The 26011-nt window shown below is 41.6% G+C and overlaps 1 protein-coding gene across 1 annotated transcript; it reads left to right on the forward strand.

Moving 5' to 3' along the window:
- The first annotated feature begins 273 nt into the window (after positions 1-273).
- LOC138964820 (sodium- and chloride-dependent taurine transporter-like) lies at positions 274-23490 on the forward strand. The gene is made up of 6 exons (XM_070336856.1): positions 274-391; positions 978-1077; positions 1639-1739; positions 4815-4970; positions 10447-10575; positions 21832-23490. The coding sequence occupies exons 1-6, from the start codon at positions 290-292 to the stop codon at positions 22057-22059; spliced, it is 816 nt and encodes a 271-aa protein (XP_070192957.1). The 5' UTR covers positions 274-289; the 3' UTR covers positions 22060-23490.
- Positions 23491-26011: the final 2521 nt, after the last annotated feature.

Consider the following 26011-nt stretch of genomic DNA (forward strand, 5'->3'; position numbering starts at 1 on the left):
TTCGAACCAGCGACCTCTCGATCACAAGTCCAGTGCTCTACCACCTGAGCTACCCGGGCCCCCGATGTTTATGCAAAAGTAAATTAGGGCACTTGGCTGTAAGGGCACTTGCTGTAAAGACAAAAGTCTGTAAGGGCACTTGGCTGTACGGGCACTAAAAGTGCACATTGTCACACAGTAGTAGTAGCAAACTAATGTAGAAGTAGATGTAGACTAACGGACATTTCGAGCTGTGATTAATAGTAATGTGTTGTTTGTGCAGATAGCATTTGTGGAGGTGACAATTACGATGGTGCTTGACGCGTTCCCGCACTGGGCTAAACGCAAGACTGTCGTCGTTGGTACCGTGTGTCTCCTGGGCTTCCTGCTTTGTTTGCCTTTCACCATAAAGGTGAGAAACTGTATGATGGCGTCTACATGTTGTCAATTGTGTGTGTGTGTGTGTGTGTGTGTGTGTGTGTGTGTGTGTGTGGAGGGGTGTCAGTGTGGTTGTGTGTGGGGGGTGGTTGTGTGGGTGTGTGTATGTGCGTGTGTCTGTCTGTGTATGGGGGTGGGTGGGTGGGTGCGTCCGTGTGCGAGTGAGTGTGTGTGTTTTTGAGTGTATGTGTGAGTGTGCAAATGTGCGTGCGTGCGTGGTTTCGTGTGTGTGGTTGTGGGTGTGTGTGTGTGTGTGTGTGTAGATGTGTCTGTGTGTGTGTGGGTGCGTGCGTCCTTGCTCCCGTGTGTGATTGTGTGTGTGTGTGTGTGTGTGTGTATGTGTGTGTGTATTTGTGTGTGTGTGTGAGTGCAAATGTTCGTGCGTGGGTGCGTGTTTTTGTGCATGTGGTAGTGTGTGTGTATGTGCGTTGGCGTGCGCGCGTATATACGTGTGTAAATGCGTGTAAATACGTGTGTGTCTGTGTGGCCGTGTTAATGAGTGTGTGTAAATGCATGTGTCTGTGTCTGTGTGTGTAAATGCGTGTGTCTTTGTTATTCAGGGAGGAAACGGGTGGGTGCAGTTTCTGTACGGGTATGTGAATGGCTTTTGTCTCCTGCTGAACGCTGTACTGGAGGTGATCGTCGTGGGCTGGGTCTATGGTGAGTCATCTCCACACGTGTCTCTCTCTCTCTCTCTCTCTCTCTCTCTCTCTCTCTCTCTCTCTCTCTCTCTCTCTCTCTCTCTCTCTCTCTCTCTCTCTCTCTCCACCTAACATCTCGCCTGTTGCACAAATCAGCCACTGCAGTGTTTTCCCGTGGGTAGTTTTAGACCTTAAATTAAGCGTGGAAGTTTGCTCCGAGCAGAAATGGGGCTTCAAGTTAAGGCAAGGAAATAATGCCATGGATGTTATTTATGCTTCTTTGTTTGTTTGTTTAGCTTTCCTTTTCGAAGCACATCCTTGATGAAATAACTTTTATACAGAACATTCGACAGGGTTAATAGGTATCGCTGACATTGTGTGTGTGTGTGTGTGTGTGTGTGTGTGTGTGTGTGTGTGTGTGTGTGTGTGTGTGTGTGTGTGAGTGTGTGTGCGTGCGTGCGTGTGTGTGTGTGCGTGCGTGTGTGGGAGTGTGTGCGTACATGCGTGCGTGCGTGCGTGGTTGTGCGTGTTCCTTGGGTGCATGCGTGCTTTTGTTAATTATTATTTCTACTTTTCTCAGGGGCAGACCGATTTTTGGATGACATCGAAGCGATGATCGGACGACGTCCTTCAAACTGGTGGAAAGTGTGCTGGAAATTCGTCGTTCCTATATGCCTAGTGGTACGAAGGCATGCACCAGGCATGAAAATTGTCCGCCGAAAGGCAAATTTCCGCCGACATTTTTGTTTGTTCCGCCGAAAAAGCAAAAGTGCCCGCCGAAAAAATAAATGGGGGAGACTCTTTGGTTCTAAAAACTAAATTTAATGGAAAACTTGAAGCTCAGATGACATCAAATTGCACCATTTGGGTTCTTTGGAGAAAAAAACCTCCAGGGGGAATACCCCCGGACCCCCCTAGTAAGACTAAGCGCTTCGCGCCGTCGTTGTGACTTGAGGCTTCGCGTCTTCAATTGCTACATTTCAGCCTTTTTTTACTTTTTTCAATTCCCATGCCTGATGCACATCTGGTCAAAAGTGTGTTGGAAATTCGTCGTCCCTAAATGCCTAGTGGTACGTAGGCATGTACAACTGGTGGAAAGTGTGATGGAAATTCGTCGTCCCTATTGGCCTAGTGGTACGTAGGCATGCACAACCGTGTTCGTGTTTTGACAGTGATTGTGTCTGGATCTACGCAGACAATGAGTCACTAAAGGGAATTAAGAAAGAGAACAAGCAAGCAAGAAGCCATAGAGAAGGAATGACTCAAAGCTAAAGAAACTTAAAGAATGCGCGCAGCGTAACTCTCACTCCTTGTTTTCGTCAGTTTGTTGGTGTCCTTCTCTATGCTTGGCGGATGATGACTTTATTTAGTTATTCTGCAGAAAAACAGAAATGCTGGAGAAAAACCGTTCTTTTCTGCAGCATTTCTGCATAATGTCATCTTTCGCGAGAGCAACGTTTTTTGAGTCACTTGAGAAAAAGTGACTCTATGTAATCGGTCAGTGTTAGTCTGTCCGGCCGGCCGTCCGGCCGGCCGTAGACACCACCTTAACGTTGGACTTTTCTCGGAAACTATCAAAGCGATCGGGCTCATATTTTGTTTAGTCGTGACCTCCAATGACCTCTACACTTTAACGATGGTTTCGTTGACCTTTGACCTTTTTCAAGGTCACAGGTCAGCGTCAAAGGAAAAATTAGACATTTTATATCTTTTCTCGGAAACTATCAAAGCGATCGGGCTCATATTTTGTTTAGTCGTGACCTCCAATGACCTCTACACTTTAACGATGGTTTCGTTGACCTTTGACCTTTTTCAAGGTCACAGGTCAGCGTCAAAGGAAAAATTAGACATTTTATATCTTTTCTCGGAAACTATCAAAGCGATCGGGCTCATATTTTGTTTAGTCGTGACCTCCAATGACCTCTACACTTTAACGATGGTTTCGTTGACCTTTGACCTTTTTCAAGGTCACAGGTCAGCGTCAAAGGAAAAATTAGACATTTTATATCTTTGACAAAGTTCATCGGATGTGATTGAAACTTTGTAGGATTATTCTTTACATCAAAGTATTTACATCTGTAGCCTTTTACGAACGTTATCAGAAAAACAAGGGAGATAACTAGCCTTTTCTGTTCGGCAACACACAACTTAACGTTGGGCTTTTCTCGGAAACTATAAAAGTGACCGGGCTCAAATTTTATGTGAACGTGACTCATTGTGTTGTGAATAGCAATTTCTTCCTGTCCATCTAGGATGTTCTCAATTGGTGAGTGTTTAAATGAAAGGGTGTTTGTACTGTGTGTAAAAGCCTGACCGTATCTGTGATGGTTTACGGGAGGCTTACTCTGCCTTTAACTGGCTATTGCTTTCTAGACAACAAGATGACTGTGGGTGAGACAAAGTTGAAAAAACAAAAGAAATGGGTACTCACCAACATAAGGACCGCCCAGACAAAGACAGAGTCAAACCTTGACCTATGGAGGCTTCTTGGGACAACAAATACAAAGGGACCCAAAAGGCACAAGCAAAAGAAACACAAAACCAACAAGGGTTACAAGATGTAGAGGTTACATGCCGAGTCTCAGTGATTATCAAAAATAATGGTCGAAGTTTGCGGATCATGAAAAATGCGAGCTTTTTCATGACCGCGAACTGAGACCATTAGTTTTGATAATCACTGAGACGAGGTATGTAACCTCTTTATTCCTCCTTTCTTCAGTTATTCAAATAAAAGAGGAGTTTTTGTGCGAAAGTTTGATCGAATCATATTCACCCAACCAGTCTACCTGCGCAGGCGATCGATTAATGCGCGGTTGTATAGTTCCGTGCAAATCATTCAATTCTGTTAACACTTCTTGTCAGTTTTCATGTTTTGAACTAAAATCAAGTACACAGTTATGTTGTCATTCTGCTGTGGCGGTAAAGGCAGATAGTGTGTGTTCTGTTCATGTTTTGGTATCGCTCATGAAATGTTCTTTCCTCGAATGTGACTAGCAGACGAAGTTTTACACCCGTTCCAACGTTAAAAACTGTATGAAGTTCAGTTTTCTGGGGCAAAATAGTGTATGAAACCGCTGCATATTCTTTGAGTTGATTAAATGTTTGCAATTGATTGCGTGTGATCTGTTTATAAAATGAAATATTGTTGAAAACTGACCGTCGGATTGCAGTCTTGTCGATGCAGCCGAAATCTGGAACTGGAAGGGGAACTACTCGTGTCGCTAGACAAAATATGAGAGTTACTTTTCCTTGGAATCTTGCAAGCGATAAACGATTGTGCACGGCAGATCTGAATTCAGAAAACAACCACACTCATGGATTTTATATTGAGATTCATGTGTTCAAGCCTGTAGTTGCTGGTTTAAATGCGGCATGGTTGTATTGTTTGCTCCAGAAATGTATATTTTGTACATTAAGAGTGTTCTGAATTTTTGAGTCGCAAAAAGTAGATCCACAATGTGTACAGTCTCTACCCATGAGCTATAGAGGATTCAGGCCCGTTGTTGGGTAAGTTACCGAAAAATAACTAGCCCTACAAGTTTACAGAGAGAAAGAAGCAGAGGGGGGAATAAGGAGGGAATTCGAATCATAAAGGGAAAGAACTCAAGTCACACAAAAAAAGACAGAAAGAAGCCTCCATTGGCGAACATGTGATTTTGTCTTTGTCTGGGCTGTCCTTGTGTTGGTTTGTACCGATTTCTTTTGTTTTTCAGCTTTGGCTATTGATGTACGAACGGCGAGTTATATTTCCCTCAGGGTTTGATCCTGTGGAGATTAGTGGATAAAGGGTCAAAAGGAGCGGACATCATCAACGTGTGTGGCTGGATGATGGCCTTCAGTCCTCTCTTCGCTGTGACCTTCGCCATGCTCTACCAGCTGTGTCGCCGGCCCATGGTTGAGCCCTGGCCTGCGGTGAGACGCGTGTGTGTATGTGTCTGTCTGTCTGTGTGTGTGTGTGTGTGTGTGGACGGATCATGGCCTTCAGTCCTCTCTTAGACGTGATATGCACCATGCTCTACCAGTTATGTCGCCGGCCTACGAATGAGCCCTGGCCTGCGGTAAGCTATATAAGGCGTGTGTGTGTTCGAGTCTTGATTTTGTGTGTGTGTGTGTGTGTGTGTGTGTGTGTGTGTGTGTGTCCAACTGTGTTGCTGGCCCATTGATGAGCATTGACGAGAGTTAAGGCTTGTGTGTGTATTTGTGTGTGTGGACAATAGTAGTTATCGTTAGATGTGGCTGTGATATCCACATTTATCAGTCACAATGTCGAGAAAGGAGGAATCATATCAGATCGAGGCGTAAGCCGAGATCTGATATGTTTCTGCCTTTCGAGACATTTGGCCGAGGTCTTGTCGGCTACGTAGCGGCTTTACGCATATGCGCAGAGCCTTCGGACACCGTAAGGTGAAAACGTGGTGGGCATGACGCGAGCGCGTTCACCGTAAAGTTACGACAGCTCATCCCCTGTCGTAAACCTTTGCGCAGCACGCGTGTGGCAAAAAAACATGGCGGGCAGCACGTTATTTTTGCGTCCCGTCAACGGATGTTGCTGAACAGATCCTCATTGCTTTGCTTCTTTTTTTCTAGCAAGGTGTGGATTTCAACTTCGCTAAAATGTCCGCCGCGGTGCTTTGGAGCTCCAGCTTCGACAACGTGATAAAGAACAAAACGAATACTATATTACGTAATCAAACCCAACATCATGACGTAAAGTACACAAAAAGAAAGAATTCTCCGCATCGCCGAGACTAATAGACTTCCTTGAGGCGCGACTTCACGGGATATACCCCTTCACTAAAAATAGTACAACTTTGCGCACAGCGTTAGCTCCTTACGTATTTCGTAACCACCAAGTTACGCATTTGCGGAGCTACGAAATACGTAGGCTTTACGTGTTCGTAACTCCATGCGTAACCTAACTTATTTGCGCTACCGACAAGACCTCGGCCAATTGTGACTGATAAGTGTGGATATCACAGCCACATCTAACGATAACGAATTTATTGCGTTTTGTTTTGGACAGTTTCATGCATCCTTTTTCAAAATAAACAAGACAGGCTCTTCCGTAAACCTCCCGTCGGTAGCTGCCAAGGAGTCTTCTTTGGGATCACCTCAAGGTCTCGGTCAACCAAGGCTATGGCATACTCGTAGCAAAGCCGCCGAATGGTACCGTAAACCAAGAATAGTGACGTAAGAGAATAGAATGTCGTCTTTTGATTTGGAACGTGACGTGTTTCAGAACGTCTTCTCGACAACTCGGATGGTCGTTTTCACTGAACGATGGACATTAAAGTGATCAGAATTTCAGAGAATTGTCTTTTACTTTCACAGAACTGTCCCTGCTGAAAGACTTGCGATTATGTAACAATGCGCGAGTCGCAATGATCCAGGTAGGAATTATGCACAGTGAATGTGACCTCTTCCAGTCTCTCTCCCTTTCATTCCCTCTGTTGTCTTCATCGAGTCGTCAGGTCGTTACGTTTTAATCTCAGGGCTGGTGCGGTGTAAACCATTGTGCCTGCAGACACTTTTGCTTCTATCTCGCTAGGGGGTGAAATCTCTTTCAAATTGTAGTCAAAATTATTCAGTTCTCACAAGTGTCTGCTGCTTGTGTCTCTTGTTGTTTTTCTGCTAAATTGCCATTCAATGCAACCCCCGTCGGTAAGACTTCAGATCCAATTTCAAGGACACATGACTGCGTACAAAAGATTGGGCATGCTTTTCTCTTTCTTGACGATTTGCTTTTTCGCTTGTTGTGTACTCAATTCTTCATCAAAGAATGTTTATGGGAAATATCTCGCTCCACTATTTTTGAAGTGACCGTCTAAAGATGGCGCCCATACGTGATTAGTCACTTCCTGCGAAATATCACTTGGCTATGACGACTTCCTGCGATATATCAATTGATATAGAGTGCATGTTTGACCAATGGTTAGTTACAGTTTCGTCATGTGACCCGTAAAAATGCAATAAGTATTAAAAAAAAAAACGCTCGCGCTGGACCCGAGTACTCTTCAGACTGGCTCGCTCAATAAATATGAATGTTTGGAATGTCTGTGGTGTGAATGTTGGTTTCTGACCAGAAATGCAGATCTATCTCTGGCCGATTCATAGATTCAACCTACAAACTGCGACCTCATCTGTGATCAGATATGTTTCGACAAGCATTAAACGGATGAAATTAACTACATGCAGTTTATTCTTCAGAAAAATGCACACAAAAAATGGATTGGGTTCGGTGATTTGTACATAAACGTCTTCCTCGCGATAGATTCGCTTATTATTTTGTCTTATGAAGCCGTCATCAACACGAACACAATGATTGCAGAAGCAAACTCTGTACCTACACGACCGAGACACAAGACTGATTATTTCACAGCTGCAATGAGAATAGAGAACAAAGACGTTTTGGGTAAGCTTACTCACGTCAGGTCTTCACTGACAAGCTAGGAACAGACGGAAAATTCCGAACAAAAGTAAATGACGTCAAAGTCTCTTTCGCTTTGCGTGTAACTTTGTCATGACGTATTTTTGTGTGACGCGTTCGGCTGTTCTATCAGGTCAATGGCTGCGTGTTGCCCCGCCGGTGTGAACTCCTCCTACGGTCAAGTCGTTTTTGTGGTTTATTTCACATTTAGGTCCCAGGTAACATTATGAAGTTTTAATACGATCAATCGGACCTATTATCAAGTTAGTGTATCAACTTTTGAACGAAATGCGCCCAGTAGTTTCCCAGCAATAAGCTGTTAAGTGGAGAAAGACACACAGACACACAGACACACAATTAAAGTCTGCTGAGCCCTTGTACTAGCGTACTCGGGGATAAGTTACAGCTCCGTCCATCCATGGTATCGCCTGATATTTTGTCGAGACTGGGTCAATGAATATGATAACGTAGAGCCTCGAGCGACGTCATTATATTCTTTCACCCCGTTGAGACAAAATATCACGCGATACCATGGATGGACGGAGCTGTAACGTATATATGGCATGACTAAAGTAAAGAGAATTTGTCATGGGATGTGGAAACAAATCATTGGAAATTCACCATGGGCAATCAACCCAAGCCTAGAAGTTGTAGAACTATATTTTGTTTCAGTCTTGGCAAGGCCAGTTTTGTCCAGTTTCGGAAAAGACATCATGAATTCATTTACCCTGCCGAGACGAAAAAACCAATTTCATGGATGAAAACGTATAAGCTTATTATCCCGTGACGCATCAAAGCTAAATTTTGTTTTGAAATATCTTCACAACGTACAGATAACTTATAACGACATAATCGCCTTCACAAGACAGGAAGAACGCACACTTTGTTTTTCGTCTGCTACAAATCTAGTCTTGTTGGTTGACGGAGAGAATAAAGCTTCAATCGTACCTTCATCAACAGGAATAAATGCTCAATCCGCTGTCAGTTCGCAACTGAACCTTGTTTTTTTTCTTTAACTTTTTGGTTAACATTGAAACGGCAATCCAAAAGAGTGTTTCAGCTGTTTCAAGACACAGGCTTAGCTCCTTCTTTTGAGTTGCTTTTCAGTCTAAAATGACACCGGAAGCGAACAAATTGTCGCGTATACTGTCGTCACAAAAAGACGTCATGACAAAGTTACACGCAAAGCGAAAGAGACTTTGACGTCATTTACTTTTGTTCGGAATTTTCCGTCTGTTCCTAGCTTGTCAGTGAAGACCTGACGTGAGTAAGCTTACCCAAAACGTCTTTGTTCTCTATTCACATTGCAGCTGTGAAATAATCAGTCTTGTGTCTCGGTCGTGTAGGTACAGAGTTTGCTTCTGCAATCATTGTGTTCGTGTTGATGACGGCTTCATAAGACAAATCAGCGAATCTATCGTGAGGAAGACGTTTATGTACAAATCACCGAACCCAACCCATTTTGTGTGTGCATTTTTCTGAAGAATAAACTGCATGTGGTTAATTTCATCCGTTTAATGCTTGTCGAAACGAGCCATAAGGCTTTAGAATAAAAGATTTCACGCATTGCTTGGCCATCTTATCACAGATGAGGTCGCAGATTGTAGGTTGAATCTATGAATCGGCCAGAGATAGATCTGCATTTTTGGTACGACCTTCCAGATTATCAACAGCGGGTTCATGGTCGGAATCAAGAGGTCAAATTTGCGTGGCTCCCAATCATTTCATAAAAGATTTCCATTTTCTTGTTTCTGCGGCTGCGCAAGTTATTTTGCCTAGGTCATGGCCGAACTTTAGGCCTACGGAGAAATATCGCTGGTTATTACCAATTCAGTGCCCCATATGGCTTTTTGACCAATCAGGATAGATTCTCGGTGACCTGTTAAATGTTATAACGTTCAGGCAGGGACCCTTTTTGTTTATCAAGCTAAACATTGACAAAACAAAGTAAAAATTTAAATCAACAAGATCAGCGTGATTTATTCTACAGAATGACACTTCAAATGCTGTCAAATAATACTCTCTTTATCTAAAAAAAAAAAATACCGATAAGCGAGTTTTGTCGGTGGGTGCTTTACGGAACAGCAAGGTACCGCCCATCCTCTGAGTGTGAAATGCCGACCCGCTCACTTGAAATCTAAATTACCTAAGTTCGAAAAATCAAGTGAAATTGCGTCACTCGCGTTACGTCAAATGTATCTTTACGTCATTTCCCATCCGTCTTGAGTGGGTTCTAAATCTGTCGCTCTCTATTCAACAAGAAAAAGCAAAGCAACCGAAACGCATGTTGAACATGGTTTATCTTGTGAGATTGTTGTGTGTCAAACGCATTTGATCTGTGAATATTCATCACGTCAGGAGTATTACTCTGATTGGCTGACCCAGGTCACGAGAATTCTTTGACTGACAGGCATAATCAGGTAGGAGCGCTCAAGTTCCCATTGCGGCTGTTCTGTCTAATTCGCGGGGTCGCTTCGAAATTTGTTTTGGTCGAATTAAACGGTAATAAAACCGTTATTTCTAATATGCGGACTGTTAGCAAATGATAACAGTCATGTCTCACAAACGATATCAGCATTCGCCTAAAAGGCTCATGCTTGATATCTTTTTTCTCGACATGCCTGTTATCATTTGCTAACAGTCAGCATATTAGAAATAACTCAGAATATTTTCTCCCCAGATTAACAGAGACAAAGAAGGGAAGTCATGCTGTATTGAACTCTCTATGCCGTGTGCTTCAATGTGCTCTGAGGCGTGTCTGTGCTTGCATGTGTGTGTATTTCTGTGTTTATACATGTATATATATGGAACCGCACATAATGTGTGTGTTTGTTCAAATTACATATGACGAATTTGAGTATGGGCATTTGCTTTTCTTGAATGACAAAGGTGAGTCGTATAAGCATTAAATTTGCTCCTTTTGTTTAACTCTGATTTTGTACTGCATCTGCTGACCACCAGAAGTTCCAAGCGTTGCTGACTCCCAACGGCAAGTGGCACAGGGGAAATGTACCTCGTCCTGTGAACAGCATCAACACCGTCTCGAACATCAATGATGAATTCGATGCAAAAACAAGTCTCAAAGAAGCTGTAAGTGTGAAATCTACTCATTTGAATTTTGATTTTGAAGTGGGGTTTTTGTGTGTGTGTTTTTTAGTTGGTTTCTACATTTAGTTAAGTTTTGACTAAATGTTTTAATATAGAGGGGGAACCGAGACGAGGGTCGTGGTGTGTGTGTGTGTGTGTGTCTGTCTGTCTGTCTGTCTGTCTTTCTGTGCGTGTGTGTGTGTAGAGCGATTCAGAGTAAACTACTGGACCGATCTTTACGAAATTTGACATGAGAGTTCCTGGGAATGATATCCCCGTACGTTTTTTTTTCAATAAATATCTTTGATGACGTCATATCCGGCTTTTTGTAAAAGTTGAGGCGGCACTGTCACACCCTCACTTTTCTATCAAATTGATTGAAATTTTGGCAAAGCAATCTTCGACAAAGGCCGGACTTTGGTATTGCATTTCAGCTTGGTGGCTTAAAAACTAATGCATGAGTTTGGTCATTACAAATCGGAAACTTGTAATTACAATTATGTTTCTGTTAAACGATCCAAAAACAATTGCATCTTATTCTTTGTCATTTTCTGATTCCTAAAACATATACATATGTTATGTTTGGATTACAAACAAGCTCTGAAAATTAAAAATATACAAATTATGATTAAAATTAAATTTCCGAAATCGATTTAAAAACAATTTCATCTTATTCCTTGTCAGTCCCTGATTCCAAAAACATATAGATATGATATGTTTGGATTAAAAACAAACTCAGTAAGCTAAAAGGAATAGACATACAGAAAAGCGTGTTATCCTGCTCAGCGCGACCACTACCGCACTAGATCTATTTTGCATGGCTTGTCGATTTCACTGCCTTTGCCACGAGCGGTGGACTGACGAAACTACGAGTATTTGGTCTTGGTGAAAAAAAGCAGTGCGTTCAGTTTCATTCTGTGAGTTCGACAGCTTGACTAATATTAGTTATCGTTAGATTTGACTGCGATATCCAGATTTATCAGTGCCAATGTCGAGAAAGCTGAAATCATATCAGATCGAGGCGTGAGCCGAGATCTGATATGATTCAGGCTTTCGATATCGCAGTCAAATCTAACGATAACGATTTTTATCGCATTCCATTTCGGAAGAAGAACCCATTAACCCCAGTCTAAGAAATCGGTCAAGCGCAAGGAAGGCTACTGCCATGTTGCTAATGTTGGATTGTCTGTTCCTGCTTTCGCAACTTTGCTACTATAACTTTCATTTTTCAAATACTCTTTCGTTTTCTAAGACGTAAATAAGGCATCTAAAAACAACAAAGCAAAGAAAAATACTGTGTAAACAGATCACACAAAAAAGGTCCAGTGGAGGAATACGGAACAGCCTTCGCGGTTACTTGCAGACTTTTAGACTTCAAAGGCTTTAATTTGGCAATTGTAAACGATGGCAGGAACTGAAGTGCCCCGAATTGTATTAGTGAAGTCCTCAGGCTCATTGTATGTGTTGAAGACAGCTTCCAGTTCTTCGTCGTTATCGACGGACTGCAGTGTTGATAATGTTGTCGAATCGGCAACTGCAGACGACACAATATTCCAAGACAACTTTCAAAGATGGCGTCTTCCGATAGCCTTCGTGACTGTTTTGAAGCTGTTGAGGTTTTTTGTGTGGATTTTGCATGGCTATGACAAAGAGGGATGGGACAGTGATTCATGCTGGAGCAAAACGTTTAAATCGGCTGCTCATTTCCAGCCTTTACGTGAGTGATGAGCGCTGATACCCTGCAAGAGAACCCGCTTCTCGCTCCAAAGTTCAGTTTGTTTTCGGCTGTTCCAGTCGCCTCCCTCGGTAAGATTAAAACATACCATTCTGCTACATCTCTGTTAAAGGTGGGTGAAAAAAGTGTGTGTTTATTCATTACACAGCTTAATCTTGCTGATGCAATTACTTTCCTTTTATAGATTTGCGCTTTAAAATAATGAGAGACCTGTGTTTCCTTCAAGTGAGATTTGTTTCTTCAAATTTACAATTGGAAAACTACTTCCTGCCCGATATAAAATTCGCTAGGAACTTCCTGCGCGATATCAATTAGTATACAGTTTCTAGATGACCAATGACAACAGGTGTTTTTGTCATGTGATCAGTAAAAATGCGATAAATGTTGTTATTTCGCCTTACGCGACTTGTTATTATATTTTATTTGTTTAAGTGTTCTGGTGTGTGCAGTGGGGGGGGGGGGAGAGGTTAGTGGGTGTATGTGTCTGTTTTCTTTGCTATACAGTGGAACCTCCCGTAACGACCTCTCCCAACAACGACCCCCTCCTTTTGCCGACTGATTTTCTCGGCACGGATGCCTTTCACACTGTAACTAACCTCCCAAGAACGACGCCCTCCTTTTTTCAGACGACCGACCTCACCAACACAGGGTCAACAAGTCGCGTAAGGCGAAAATACAACATTTAGTCAAGCTGTCAAACTCACAGAATGAAACTGAACGCACTGCACTTTGTCACCAAGACCGTATGTACTCGTAGCATCGTCAGTCCACCGCTCGTGGCAATGGCAGTGAAATTGACAAGCCAGAAAAGCGCGGTAGTGGTTACGCTGAGCAGGATAGCACGCTTTTCTGTATCTCTATTCTTTTTAACTTTCTGAGCTTGTTTTTAATCCAAACATATCATATCTATATGTTTTTGGAATCAGGAACCGACAAGGAATAAGATGAAATTGTTTTCAAATCGATTTCGGAACATTTATTTCAATCATAATGTTCATATTTGTATTTTTCAGAGCTTGTTTTTAATCAGTGAATATAAACAGCTATTGTGTTTTCAGCGTAGCAATAGGGCCCGATATTTAGACGAGACAAGTATAATGCCGACGAGTCGAAGACGAGTCGCATTATACTTGTTCGAGTCTAAATATCGGACCCTATTGCTACGATGAAAACACAATAGCGTTTATATAGCTATTCTGACATTACATTCTGTGTTAAAATCATGTTTTTGTCAGCAACAAGTACCAGAATGGTCCATGTCGTTGATTGCAGACGACGGTTCCCTTTCCGCATGAAGCCACGGAAATAACCGAACATTGAAAAACCCACGGACATGTATTACGGAGAAAACTCGAGATAACCGGATGTTTAACATTACGTCAAAATGCTAGGAATCATATGACGTCATGACGTATCATGCTTGCCTACGTAGATTGTATGTTCGAAAGTCTGACTTCTGTTGGGAATTCGCGTGGTGAAGACTGCGGTAAATCTGTAGATGATAAGAGAACAAGGATTGTCTCAGAAGAAACGACTAAATGTTTCAGACCGGTAACTTCATTTCAACATTGCACTATACAATGGACGTTCTATGTGACAGGAGAGTTTGCTGATTTTGTGTTAAACATTGGAAAGATCGTCTGCTAGAATCAGAGATAGGTTGCTTCAGATTGCAGCTTCTCGAAATTTGCACGGTTTGTTGCCTGTTAAAAAACTGGATTTTACACGTAATGTATGTCATGTACATTAAGCAACAACAAAAACACACACAAAGCAAATGGCATCGTCTGTCGACTTGTCACAGAAACAAACCTGGCGAGGTATGCGTGTACTTTATACACGTGGAAGAAACCGGAACCATGCGTCTACATAGCTATTCTGATGAACACGTGGGGGAATTCGGGGGCTGTGATTGGATTGTGTCTTCCGATCATCAAAGCATAATGCGGCGGAAGTCGGCCATTTTACTCAATATCCAAAAGCATATTGTCGATAACAAAGACGCATGGTTCCGGTTTCTTCCACGTGTATAAAGTACACGCATACCTCGCCAGGTTTGTTTCTGTGACTAGTCGACAGACGATGCCATTTGCTTTGTGTGTGTTTTTGTTGTTGCTTACTGTACATGACATACATTACGTGTAAAATCCAGTTCTTTAACAGGCAACAAACCTTGCAAATTTCCAGAAGCTGCAATCTGAAGCGACCTATCTCTGATTCTAGCAGACGATCTCTCCAATGTTTAACACAAAATCAGCAAACTCTCCTGTCACATAGAACGTCCATTGTATAGTGCAATGTTGAAATGAAGTTACCGGTCTGAAACATTTAGTCGTTTCTTCTGAGACAATCCTTGTTCTCTTATCATCTACAGATTTACCACAGTCTTCACACGCGAATTCCCAACAGAAGTCAGACTTTCGAACATACAATATACGTAGGCAACCATGATACGTCATGACGTCATATGATTCCTAGCATATTGACGTAATGTTAAACATCCGGTTATCTCGAGTTTTCTCCGTAATACATGTCCGTGGGTTTTTCAATGTTCGGTTATTTCCGTGGATTCATGCGGAAAGGGAATCGTCGTCTGCAATCAGCGACATGGATCATTCTGGTACTTGTTGCTGACAAAAATATGATTTTAACACATAATTTAATGTCAGAATAGCTATATAAACGCTATTGTGTTTTCATCGTAGCAATAGGGTCCGATATTTAGACTCGAACAAGTATAATGCGACTCGTCTTCGACTCGTCGGCATTATACTTGTCTCGTCTAAATATCGGGCCCTATTGCTACGCTGAAAACACAATAGCTGGTAATAACATATATGTTTTTGGAATCGGAAAATGATGAAGAATAAGATAGCATTGTTTTTGGATTGTTTTATAAAATAATAATGTTAATTGCAATATTCAGATATTTAATTACCAAACTCATCAATTAATTTTTAGGCCGCCAAGCTGAAATGCAATACCAAAGTCCGGCCTTCGTCGAAGATAGCTTGGCCAAAATTTCAATCAATTTCATTGAAAAATGAGGGTGTGACAGTGCCGCCTCAACTTTTACAAAAAGCCAGATATGACGTCATCAAAGGCATCTATCGAACTAAGGAAAAAAACATCTGGGGATATCATTCCCAGGAACTCTAGTGTAAAGTTTCATGAAGATCGGTCGAGTAGTTTACTCTCGATCGCTCTACACACACACACACACACACACACACACATACACACACACCACGACCCTCGTCTCAATTCCCCCTCTATGTTAAAACATTTAGTCAAAACTTGACTAAAATAATGTAATAACGACTTTGCCGTTTTACCAGTGAGTGTCAAAGTTCATAATAACCCACAATAATGACCCAGTTACAAACACTGATCTTCTTACCCGAGGCCAATAACCAAGTTTTACCTATGAGGCTGTGTGTGTGTGTTATATCTGCCTGTCTGTGAGCTGGTGTATGCACATACTCGTACATCATGCTAATCCATATCATATCAAACATGGGATAACGAACACAACTAATGACTGAAATGCCCAACAGTTGCCTCCCCTGTGAAAAAAATGATTCCTCCTAAACTCCCAGTAAAGACCCCTCCTTTTTACGACCGATTTTCTGGACATTTTGAAGGTCGTTAGTGGGAGGTTTACTGTATCATGTCTCTGATCATGTGTTTGGACTGTGTCTGTGCATAGACCATTTATCCTGGACCGCCAACTAGCTCTCTCTCCGCTCTTTCTCTCTATTACGAGGTAGCGCCACTCGCATTTAGGAACCTACGCTTACATGGCCTTTCAGAATTTTTTTTAATTTTTATTCTCTTTATTTATATAGCGCCTTATCCGAAGTTCAAAGCGCTTTAAAATCAGGGGGATGTCATATCCGGTGTCGATTGTAAACATGGACGAAGTTGCCGAGGTAAGTTCAGAAAATAAACTCAGCAAAAGTGCATATGGAACATGTTCTTCGATGAGTTTTGTTAAGTTTAGTTTGGAGTTTTGGAAAATCCAGTTCATTGTCACCTCCCATTGTCAGAAATAACTGGAGCGTGCTTTCTTTTCACTGTCTTCGAATCGCTGACCTTTCAAACCGGACGTCACGCGCCCCTGAAAGTCGAGAGTCGTAACCTCGAAGGGTCACGTGACGAGTTGGCGGTCCAGGCTATTTGGTCTGTGAAGGAAGGTCCGTCCGTGCGCAAACAAAAAACGAAATGTTGAGGATTTCTCGGACGTTAGAGCTTTGAAACTTTGCCCACTTGTAATGTTTGAGAAACGCACCAAGTCCGTCCCTCGTCAATTTGTAAGGTTATGGTGGAGTCGAGTTTGAGTCACAACATGAAAAATTATCATTTTCTCGGATGTAATGGAAGGCAAAGCTTTGAAACTTTACTACGGTTTGATGACCTCCAGACATACCCCAAGTTGTTTTGACCCTCTTCAAATTTCAAGGTCAAAGCGGGGTCAAATTTAGGTGGAAAATGAAAAAGTTATCTCTTAAATCTTCACACAGGTCAGGTTTTGATGCCCTCCAGACATGAACTTGGTCAAATGTCAAGGACACGGTGTAAGTAAGAAAATAATTATAGTTAGACATTATACTAGTTATCTTGACAGGGTTTTTTCGAACAAGAGCAGCAGCTAATTATTTGCTTCTGCTTTATATTACGTATGGCGAAGTTGAGTCGTATGAGCATTTTCTCTTCTTGTTTCCTAACATTGCCTGCAAAAAGACGGTTCTAGAGCAACACTTAAATCGGGAGGTCGTGGGTTCGAACCCCGGCCGGGTCATACCTAAGACTTTAAAATTGGCAATCTAGTGGCTGCTCCGCCTGGCGTCTGGCATTATGGGGTTAGTGCTAGGACTGGTTGGTCCGGTGTCAGAATAATGTGACTGGGTGAGACATGAAGCCTGTGCTGCGACTTCTGTCTTGTGTGTGGCGCACGTTAAATGTCAAAGCAGCACCGCCCTGATATGGCCCTTCGTGGTCGGCTGGGCGTTAAGCAAACAAACAAACAAACAAGTCGCGTAAGGCGAAAATACAACATTTAGTCAAGTAGCTGTCGAACTCACAGAATGAAACGGAACGCAATGCAACACAGCAAGACCGTATATTCGTAGCATCGTCAGTCCACCGCTCATGGCAAAGGCAGTGAAATTGACAAGAAGAGCGGGGTAGTAGTTGCGCTAAGAAGGATAGCACGCTTTTCTGTACCTCTCTTCGTTTTAACTTTCTGAGCGTGTTTTTAATCCAAACATATCATATCTATATGTTTTTGGAATCAGGAACCAACAAGGAATAAGATGAAAGTGTTTTTAAATTGATTTCGACAATTTAATTTTGAAAATAATTTTTATATATTTAATTTTCAGAGCTTGTTTTTAATCAAAATATAACATATTTATATCTTTTTGGAATCAGCAAATGATGGAGAATAAGATGAACGTAAATTTGGATCGTTTGATAAAAGAAGTATTTTTTTACAATTTTCAGATTTTTAATGACCAAAGTCATCAATTAATTTTTAAGCCACCACGCTGAAATGCAATACCGAAGTCCGGGCTTCGTCGAACATTACCTGACCAAAATTTCAACCAATTTGGTTGAAAAATGAGGGCGTGACAGTGCCGCCTCAACTTTCACGAAAAGCCGGATATGACGTCATCAAAGACATTTATCAAAAAAATGAAAAAAACGTATGGGGATATCATACCCAGACACTTTCATGTCAAATTTCATAAAGATCGGTCCAGTAGTTTGGTCTGAATCGCTCTACACGCACACACACACACACACACACACATACACCACGACCCTCGTCTCGATTCCCCCCTCGATGTTTAAAACATTTAGTCATAACTTGACTAAATGTAACAAACAAACAAGTCGCGTAAGGCGAAAATACAACATTTAGTCAAGTAGCTGTCGAACTCACAGAATGAAACTGAACGCAATGCCATTTTTCAGCAAGACCGTATACTCGTAGCATCGTCAGTCCACCGCTCATGGCAAAGGCAGTGAAATTGACAAGAAGAGCGGGGTAGTAGTTGCGCTAAGAAAGATAGCACGCTTTTCTGTACCTCTCTTTGTTTTAACTTTCTGAGCGTGTTTTTAATCCAAACATATCATATCCATATGTTTTTGGAATCAGGAGCCGACAAGGAATAAGATGAAAGTGTTTTTAAATTGATTTCGACAATTTAATTTTGAAAATAATTTTTATATATTTAATTTTCAGAGCTTGTTTTTAATCCAAAAATAACATATTTATATGTTTTTGGAATCAGAAAATGATGGAGAATAAGATGAACGTAAATTGAGATCGTTTTATAAATTTTTATTCTTTTTTACAATTTTCAGATTTTTAATGACCAAAGTCATTAATTAATTTTTAAGCCACCAAGCTGAAATGCAATACCGAAGTCCGGGCTTCGTCGAAGATTACTTGACCAAAATTTCAACCAATTTGGTTGAAAAATGAGGGCGTGACAGTGCCGCCTCAACTTTCACGAAAAGCCGGATATGACGTCATCAAAGACATTTATCAAAGAAATGAAAAAAACGTATGGGGATTTCATACCCAGGAACTCTCATGTCAAATTTCATAAAGATCGGTCCAGTAGTTTAGTCTGAATCGCTCTACACACACACACAGACAGACACACACACACACACACACACACACACACACACACACACACACGCACATACACCACGACCCTCGTCTCGATTCCCCCCTCTACGTTAAAACATTTAGTCAAAACTTGACTAAATGTAAACAAGTCGCGTAAGGCGAAAATACAATATTTAGTCAAGTAGCTGCCATTTTTCAGCAAGACCGTATACTCGTAGCATCGTCAGTCCACCGCTCATGGCAAAGGCAGTGAAATTGACAAGAAGAGCGGGGTAGTAGTTGCGCTAAGAAGGATAGCACGCTTTTCTGTACCTCTCTTTGTTTTAACTTTCTGAGCGTGTTTTTAATCCAAACATATCATATCTATATGTTTTTGGAATCAGGAACCGACAAGGAATAAGATGAAAGTGTTTTTAAATTGATTTGGACAATTTAATTTTGATAATAATTTTTATATATTTAATTTTCAGAGCTTGTTTTTAATCCGAATATAACATATTTATATGTTTTTGGAATCAGCAAATAATGGAGAATAAGATAAACGTAAATTTGGATCGTTTTATAAATTTTTATTTTTTTTTACAATTTTCAGATTTTTAATGACCAAAGTCATTAATTAATTTTTAAGCCACCAAGCTGAAATGCAATACCGAAGTCCGGGCTTCGTCGAAGATTACTTGACCAAAATTTCAACCAATTTGGTTGAAAAATGAGGGCGTGACAGTGCCGCCTCAATTTTCACGAAAAGCCGGATATGACGTCATCAAAGACATTTATCAAAAAAATGAAAAAAACGTATGGGGATTTCATACCCAGAAACTCTCATGTCAAATTTCATAAAGATCGGTCCAGTAGTTTAGTCTGAATCGCTCTACACACACACACACACACGCACACACGCACATACACCACGACCCTCGTTTCGATTCCCCCTCGATGTTAAAATATTTAGTCAAAACTTGACTAAATATAAAAAGCAACACTTAAGTTACTATCCTTTTGTATATTCTAAGAAGGCAAGTTTCCATTGAAATGTAAGATTGTAAACCTTTTCGCGAACGACCCTTTATGTGTGTATTGATGTGTACGTCTATGTGTCTATATGTTCTGAGAGTGTGTTTTTACATTTAGTCAAGTTTTGACTAAATGTTTTAACACAGAGGGGGGAATCGAGACGAGGGTCGTGGTGTATGTGTGTGTGTGTGTGTGTGCGTGTGTGCGTGCGTGCGTGTGTGTGTGTGTGTTTGTTTGTGTGTGAGTGATTTTGTTTGTTTGTTTGTTTATTTGTTGCTTAACGTCCAGCCGACTACGCAGAGCCATATCAGGACGAGGAAGGGGGGGATGAAGGGGGCCACTTGTCAAGCGATTCCTGTTTACAAATGCACTAACCCATTACTTGTGTCCCAGCAGGCTTTAGTAAAACTAAATTAATACCTACTGGAAGATTACCAGTTTCCAGTATGTTAAAATAGGCTTAACCTATCTACTGCTGGACTTACATCAGAACACTAACAGATTAAACTATACATGAATCGCGAGACAAGCGGCAAGAGAAGAGATTTTTTGGAAAAAATACAGGTGAATGAGCAAGAAGGCAGAAAAAAGAAAAGAATTCATGAAGAAAAAGAGAGCATGACAGGAAAGAGGAACCAAAAATCTACCTAACAGCAAACTAGAAAGCTCCTGCGGTTCCAAAAACAGGAGGGGCCTTTAATTTCATAACCGCAGTGCCCCACTGCGGGAGTGTAGAGCGATTCAGACTAAACTACTGGAATGATCTTTATGAAATTTGACATGAGAGTTCCTTGGAATGATATCCCCGGACGTTTTTTTCTTTTTTTCGATAAATGTCTTTGATGACGTCATATCCGGCTTTTTGTAAAAGTTGAGGCGGCACTGTCACACTCTCATTTTTCAATCAAATTGATTGAAATTTCGGCCAAGCAATCTTCGACGAAGGCCGGACTTCGGTATTGCATTTGAGCATGGTGGCTTAAAAATTAATTTATGACTTTGGTCATTAAAAATCTGAAAATTGTAAACAAATTTTTTTTTTATAAAACGATCCAAATTTACGTTCATCTTATTCTTCATCATTTTCTGATTCCAAAAACATATAGATATGTTATATTTGGATTAAAAACAAGCTCTGAAAATTAAAAATATAAAAATTATGATTAAAATTAAATTTCCGAAATCGTTTTAAAAATTATTTCATCTTATTCCTTGTCGGTTCCTGATTCCAAAAACATATAGATATGATATGTTTGGATTAAAAACACGCTCAGAAAGTTAAAACGAAGAGAGGTACAGTAAAGCGTGCTATGAAGCACAGCGCAACCGCTACAGCGCCAAACGGGCTAGTCACTTTCACTGCCTTTTGCACTAGCGGCGGACTACGTTCACTTTAATTCTGTGAGTTCCACAGCTTGACTAAATGTAGTAATTTCGCCTTACGCGACTTGTTATGTGATGTTCTTTCGTAAATGAGCCAAAAGAAAAAAGTATGTTTGTTGCATTTAGATAATTAAGTTTTATTGAATTGAATTGAATTGAACTTTTTAAGAATATAAATATGTATATTTGCTGGCCGATGTGAATGCGGTGAATGCGTGATATATTGTGTAAAAAAATCCATCTCACACGGCATAAATAAATCCCTGCGCCTTGAATCCGTGGTTGAGTGATATATGTGCGCGATATAAATTGCATAAAATAAAATAAATAAAAACTAAATGTATGCGTCTTGCAATTCACGCAGCGGTACCGTCGAGAGATCATCAGCCAGGAGCGTCTCGAGGCCGTGTATTCAGATGATAAAGTTTTATTGATTTGAATTGAATTAAACTTTTTAAGAATATATGTATGCGTCTTGCAGTGGTGCCGTCGAGAGAACATCAACAAGGAGCGTCTCGAGGCCGTGTCGGACTCCACTCTGACATCCAGTACGAGCGGCAGCACCAGTCTGGTTTTGAGTGTTAGGGATTCACGGAAGAAACAACGGCCACGGCACGTCTCCATCTTGGAGGTGAGCGAGGAAATGGCGACGTCAGTCAGAAGGTTCCGTGACCCTGCGTCGTCCGGAGAGACTTCTCCAAAAAAGTAGACCTTTAAATTTTTCATTTGTTTCAGTCGAACCTGTCTAAAGAGACCACCCAAGGGACTGAGCAAAAGTGGTCTCTTTAGACAGGTGGTCTCTTTAGACAAGTGGTCTCTTTAGACAGGTGATCTCTTTAGACAGGTGTTCTCTTTAGACAGGTGGTCTCTTTAGACAGGTGGTCTTATTAGACATGTGATTTATTTTGTCGTAAAAACCGTCGGGGATCCTTTGGGGTGGTCTTAATGGGCAGGTGGTCTTTATGGACATGTGGTCACAATGGCAGGTTGGACTGTACTTAGTGACTTCGTCTTGCTGCTACGGAGAACGGGTGATGATGGAAGAGGAATGTGACGTTCACGAATTGGTGACGCCAGTCGGAATACTCGGCAACTCTTCACTTGTCGACGAGAGAAGAGTTTTTCGTGACTTCTTTGGGTGGCACACGTCGCCTGTCTCGTCCTAATAAACTCGTCCCAACAAGAACATTTTTTTTATTTTGTTAGTGATTACGTTCTACTGCTACGGAGAAGGGGTGATGACGGAAGAGCAGTGTGACGTTCACGAATTGGTGACGCCGGTCTGAAAACTCGACAGCTCTTCACTTGTCGACGAGAAGAGTTTTGATTTGTTCGCGACTTCCGAGACATTCACTTACTGGTGACGATCGGCGGCCCCTCGCTGGTCTAAGTTCAGATAGAAACTCCTCCTAACAAGTAGCTCTTTTTTTTCCAATTACTTCTTTTCTCTGTTGAGGATGGAGTGGTGTTGACGGAAGGATAAGACTGACGAACCTATGACGCCAGTCAAAACACTCGGCAGCCCTTCGTCTGTCTATTCCAGAGAAACTATCCCAACAAGTAGACTTTTTCTTTGTGTTCCTTTCAATGACTTATCTTCTGCTAAGGAGAGGGGGTGACAGTGATGGAGGAGGACCGCCGTCTCAGATATGGCCAGGTGTTTACATGGGGTGAGTTTGGGGGACCCGGTAGTTCAGTGCCGTGGGTACAACTCTGGACTTGTGATCCTAGGGCCGGGCCGGACACGGGTCAACTTCTTGTGCAGACTCAGAGACGGTATCCATGTCCCACCCCCGTGTCACCACTGTGGCACGTAAAAGAACTCGGTCATTTTGCCATAAGTGCAGTTGGCTGATTACACCTCAACACGCATACACCTGGGTAGTGCGACTCTGTTGCTGCTAGCTTTCCACTGGGGAGGAAGCGACCCGAATTTCCCAGCGATGGAACAATACAGTAATGAAAATGAAAATGAAAAAAAAGGAGACAGTCCCTCCACTTCGTCACAATATCAAAAATCAACTGCTTGTTGTGGTGGCTTAATTCATCAAAGTCCCTTTGTGCACAGAGAACACCTAGGTTGTTCATGTTTGGTATGTGACTAAATGGAAGGGTTGTCTTTCCCCATGTAAACGGCTAGACAGGTCGGAGATGATGAGCCGAAATTTGTACACAAGACGGAGTGTGCCTTTAAGAATGTGTTTGATGAAATTAAGGAGAGGGTAATATAATAACATATTGTTGACATACCATTGTTTTTTATGTTTCATTTCGCATATCTGTGCTGCTTGTCATTTATTGATTACACCATAATGATCTGTGACAATCAAAGATAACACATCTTAACAAAAATAAACTTACAACCAAACAATATTGTCATATTTGCTAATACTGAATCTCTCTCTCTCTCTCTCTCTCTCTCTCTCTCTCTCTCTCTCTCTCTCTCTCTCTCTCTCTCTCTCTCTCTCTCTCTCTCTCTCTCTCTTCACTGAAAAAGGCGCACATTGTTGATTGTCAGGGAAGAATTAAAAAACATTAATCATGCATATAACATTTCCAGCACAATGTTTCCGTTTCACAAACTGTTAGAAGACATTTTTTCTACATTGCACGGAGTTGCCCAAAAAATCACACAAAAACATAAAATAAGAATAGCAACAGCGTTTCAAATATGCATTCATAAATTAAACATTGCACGCTGGTCCATTCTCATCTACTTGTTCCTCTTGCATATTTAAGAAAAGTCAGGCATGTTGTAGGTGTTCACAGTTTCTAGATCAAAATGACGTCATGCCAACGCCGGTACGATAATCATCTTTGTACCTACGTATACGTCATAATTACAACATCATTAAATTAATGGTCACGGAGCCAGGTCACCAGATTAAATCATCTGCTGCGCCTGATTGGACAAAGACTCAAGATCTTGGCCCATGGAAGATAAGGTCTTGAATGAGTTCGTGCCCTAATAGATTTATTGGTTTTGAATCTTGACACTTAATTTGAATAAAATCGTGTTTAAACACATGACACGAAGCCTTCTACCGTGCAGTTTTGTCACTGAAAACCAGGTTACGACAAAAGAAGTAAACTTAAGTTTTTTTTGTTTTGTTTTGTTTTTTTCAACACGTTATTTAGGCTGTTGATTTAAAAATGTAAGAATTTGATTGATAAAATTTTAAAAAAAAAATATATATATACAAAGAAGGATACTCCCAGCCATCCTGACCTCAGGTCAAAATGAGTTCGTCTCATTCTCTCCCTGACAGGATGTCTTGAGTTTCCTTGTCTGGCAAGGAAACCGATCTTTTTTTTTTTTACATATTTAGAGCTTTTTGTAATGTGTTATGGATGTGAGCAGATTCGCGATCGTCGATAATGATTTTTCATGGTGTTTTGTAATTTTTAAATTACAGAGGAATTTTTATTTTCGACAGTTTCAAGCGAGCTATTTTTCGCGGATGTATTTACTGTGCAAGACCGGCACGGTTGGCCTAGTGGTAAGGCGTCCGCCCCGTGATCGGGAGGTCGTGGGTTCGAACTTGTTTTGACCTTAGAACGATGTCTTTATCATAACTGTGAAGAACCGAACGGAGATCACTGTCGAAGTCGGCCAATCTGCAATAATTTTCGTCTCGCGAACACTGCTCGTGAACAACATATGGGAGATCTGGTTTTGATAGATTCGCGTAGGACTTTCGCGTCCGGTCAGAGAGACAACTGGCGATAGCCGTGGAGCGAGGATTATCAGAATGGCTCCCAGCCTGGAAAAAAAGGGGGAAAAAGGGAAAAAGGCAAATAAGAAGGGTAGTAGCAACCTGCATGCAACTGAGGTCAAAAAACAAAAACAAAAAAACAAAATCACTGAAAACCGAAGTCATCACTCCTTCAATATCGTATGGGTAGAAATCCACAGGTTAGACAGAGCACGAGATCTACCGACCACCATAATGCCGAATGCGTGATCATGGTAGTTCTTCGGAACAGTCGCATCACGGTAACATTTACAAAGGTGCCACAAAGAAGACTGCCTCAGTTTGTTCAGCGCAGTCAGTACATTTGCACGTGTACTTTGTCTTCACAGTGACGCTTTACTTTTAATTTGTCATGATGACCCCGCGGTTTGTTCTCATCCGTTTGGGTGGCGCCCACTTTTGATACGTGCACCTCAGTCCAGGTGTCCCCGTACGACTGTCACAGTCAGGGGACTGAGATGATGGATGTCATAATAGCGTCGCGCTGATGTGTGCTTAAGCAATCCTTGAACAACGACGTTGTACGTGTTATGCGTCATAATGGTGTCACAGTGACGCGTCTGGGACACTGCTCGTACACCAGTCTCCACAATGACGTCGGACGTGTTATGCGTCATAATGGTGTCACGATGACTTCTTCGGGACACTGCTCGTACACCAGTCTCCACAATGACGTCGGACGTGTTATACGTCATAATGGCGTCATAGTGACGCGTGCGGGGCACTTCTCGGACACGTCTCTTCACAATGACGTCGGACGTGTTATACGTCATAATGGCGTCACAGTGACACGTGCGGGGCACTTCTCGGACACGTCTCTTCACAATGACGTCGGACGTGTTATACGTCATAATGACGTCACGGTGACGCGTGCGGGGCACTGCTCGTACACCTGACGTTTGACGA

Source organism: Littorina saxatilis, linkage group LG4 (assembly GCF_037325665.1).
Source record: "Littorina saxatilis isolate snail1 linkage group LG4, US_GU_Lsax_2.0, whole genome shotgun sequence".
Lineage (NCBI taxonomy): Eukaryota > Metazoa > Mollusca > Gastropoda > Littorinimorpha > Littorinidae > Littorina > Littorina saxatilis.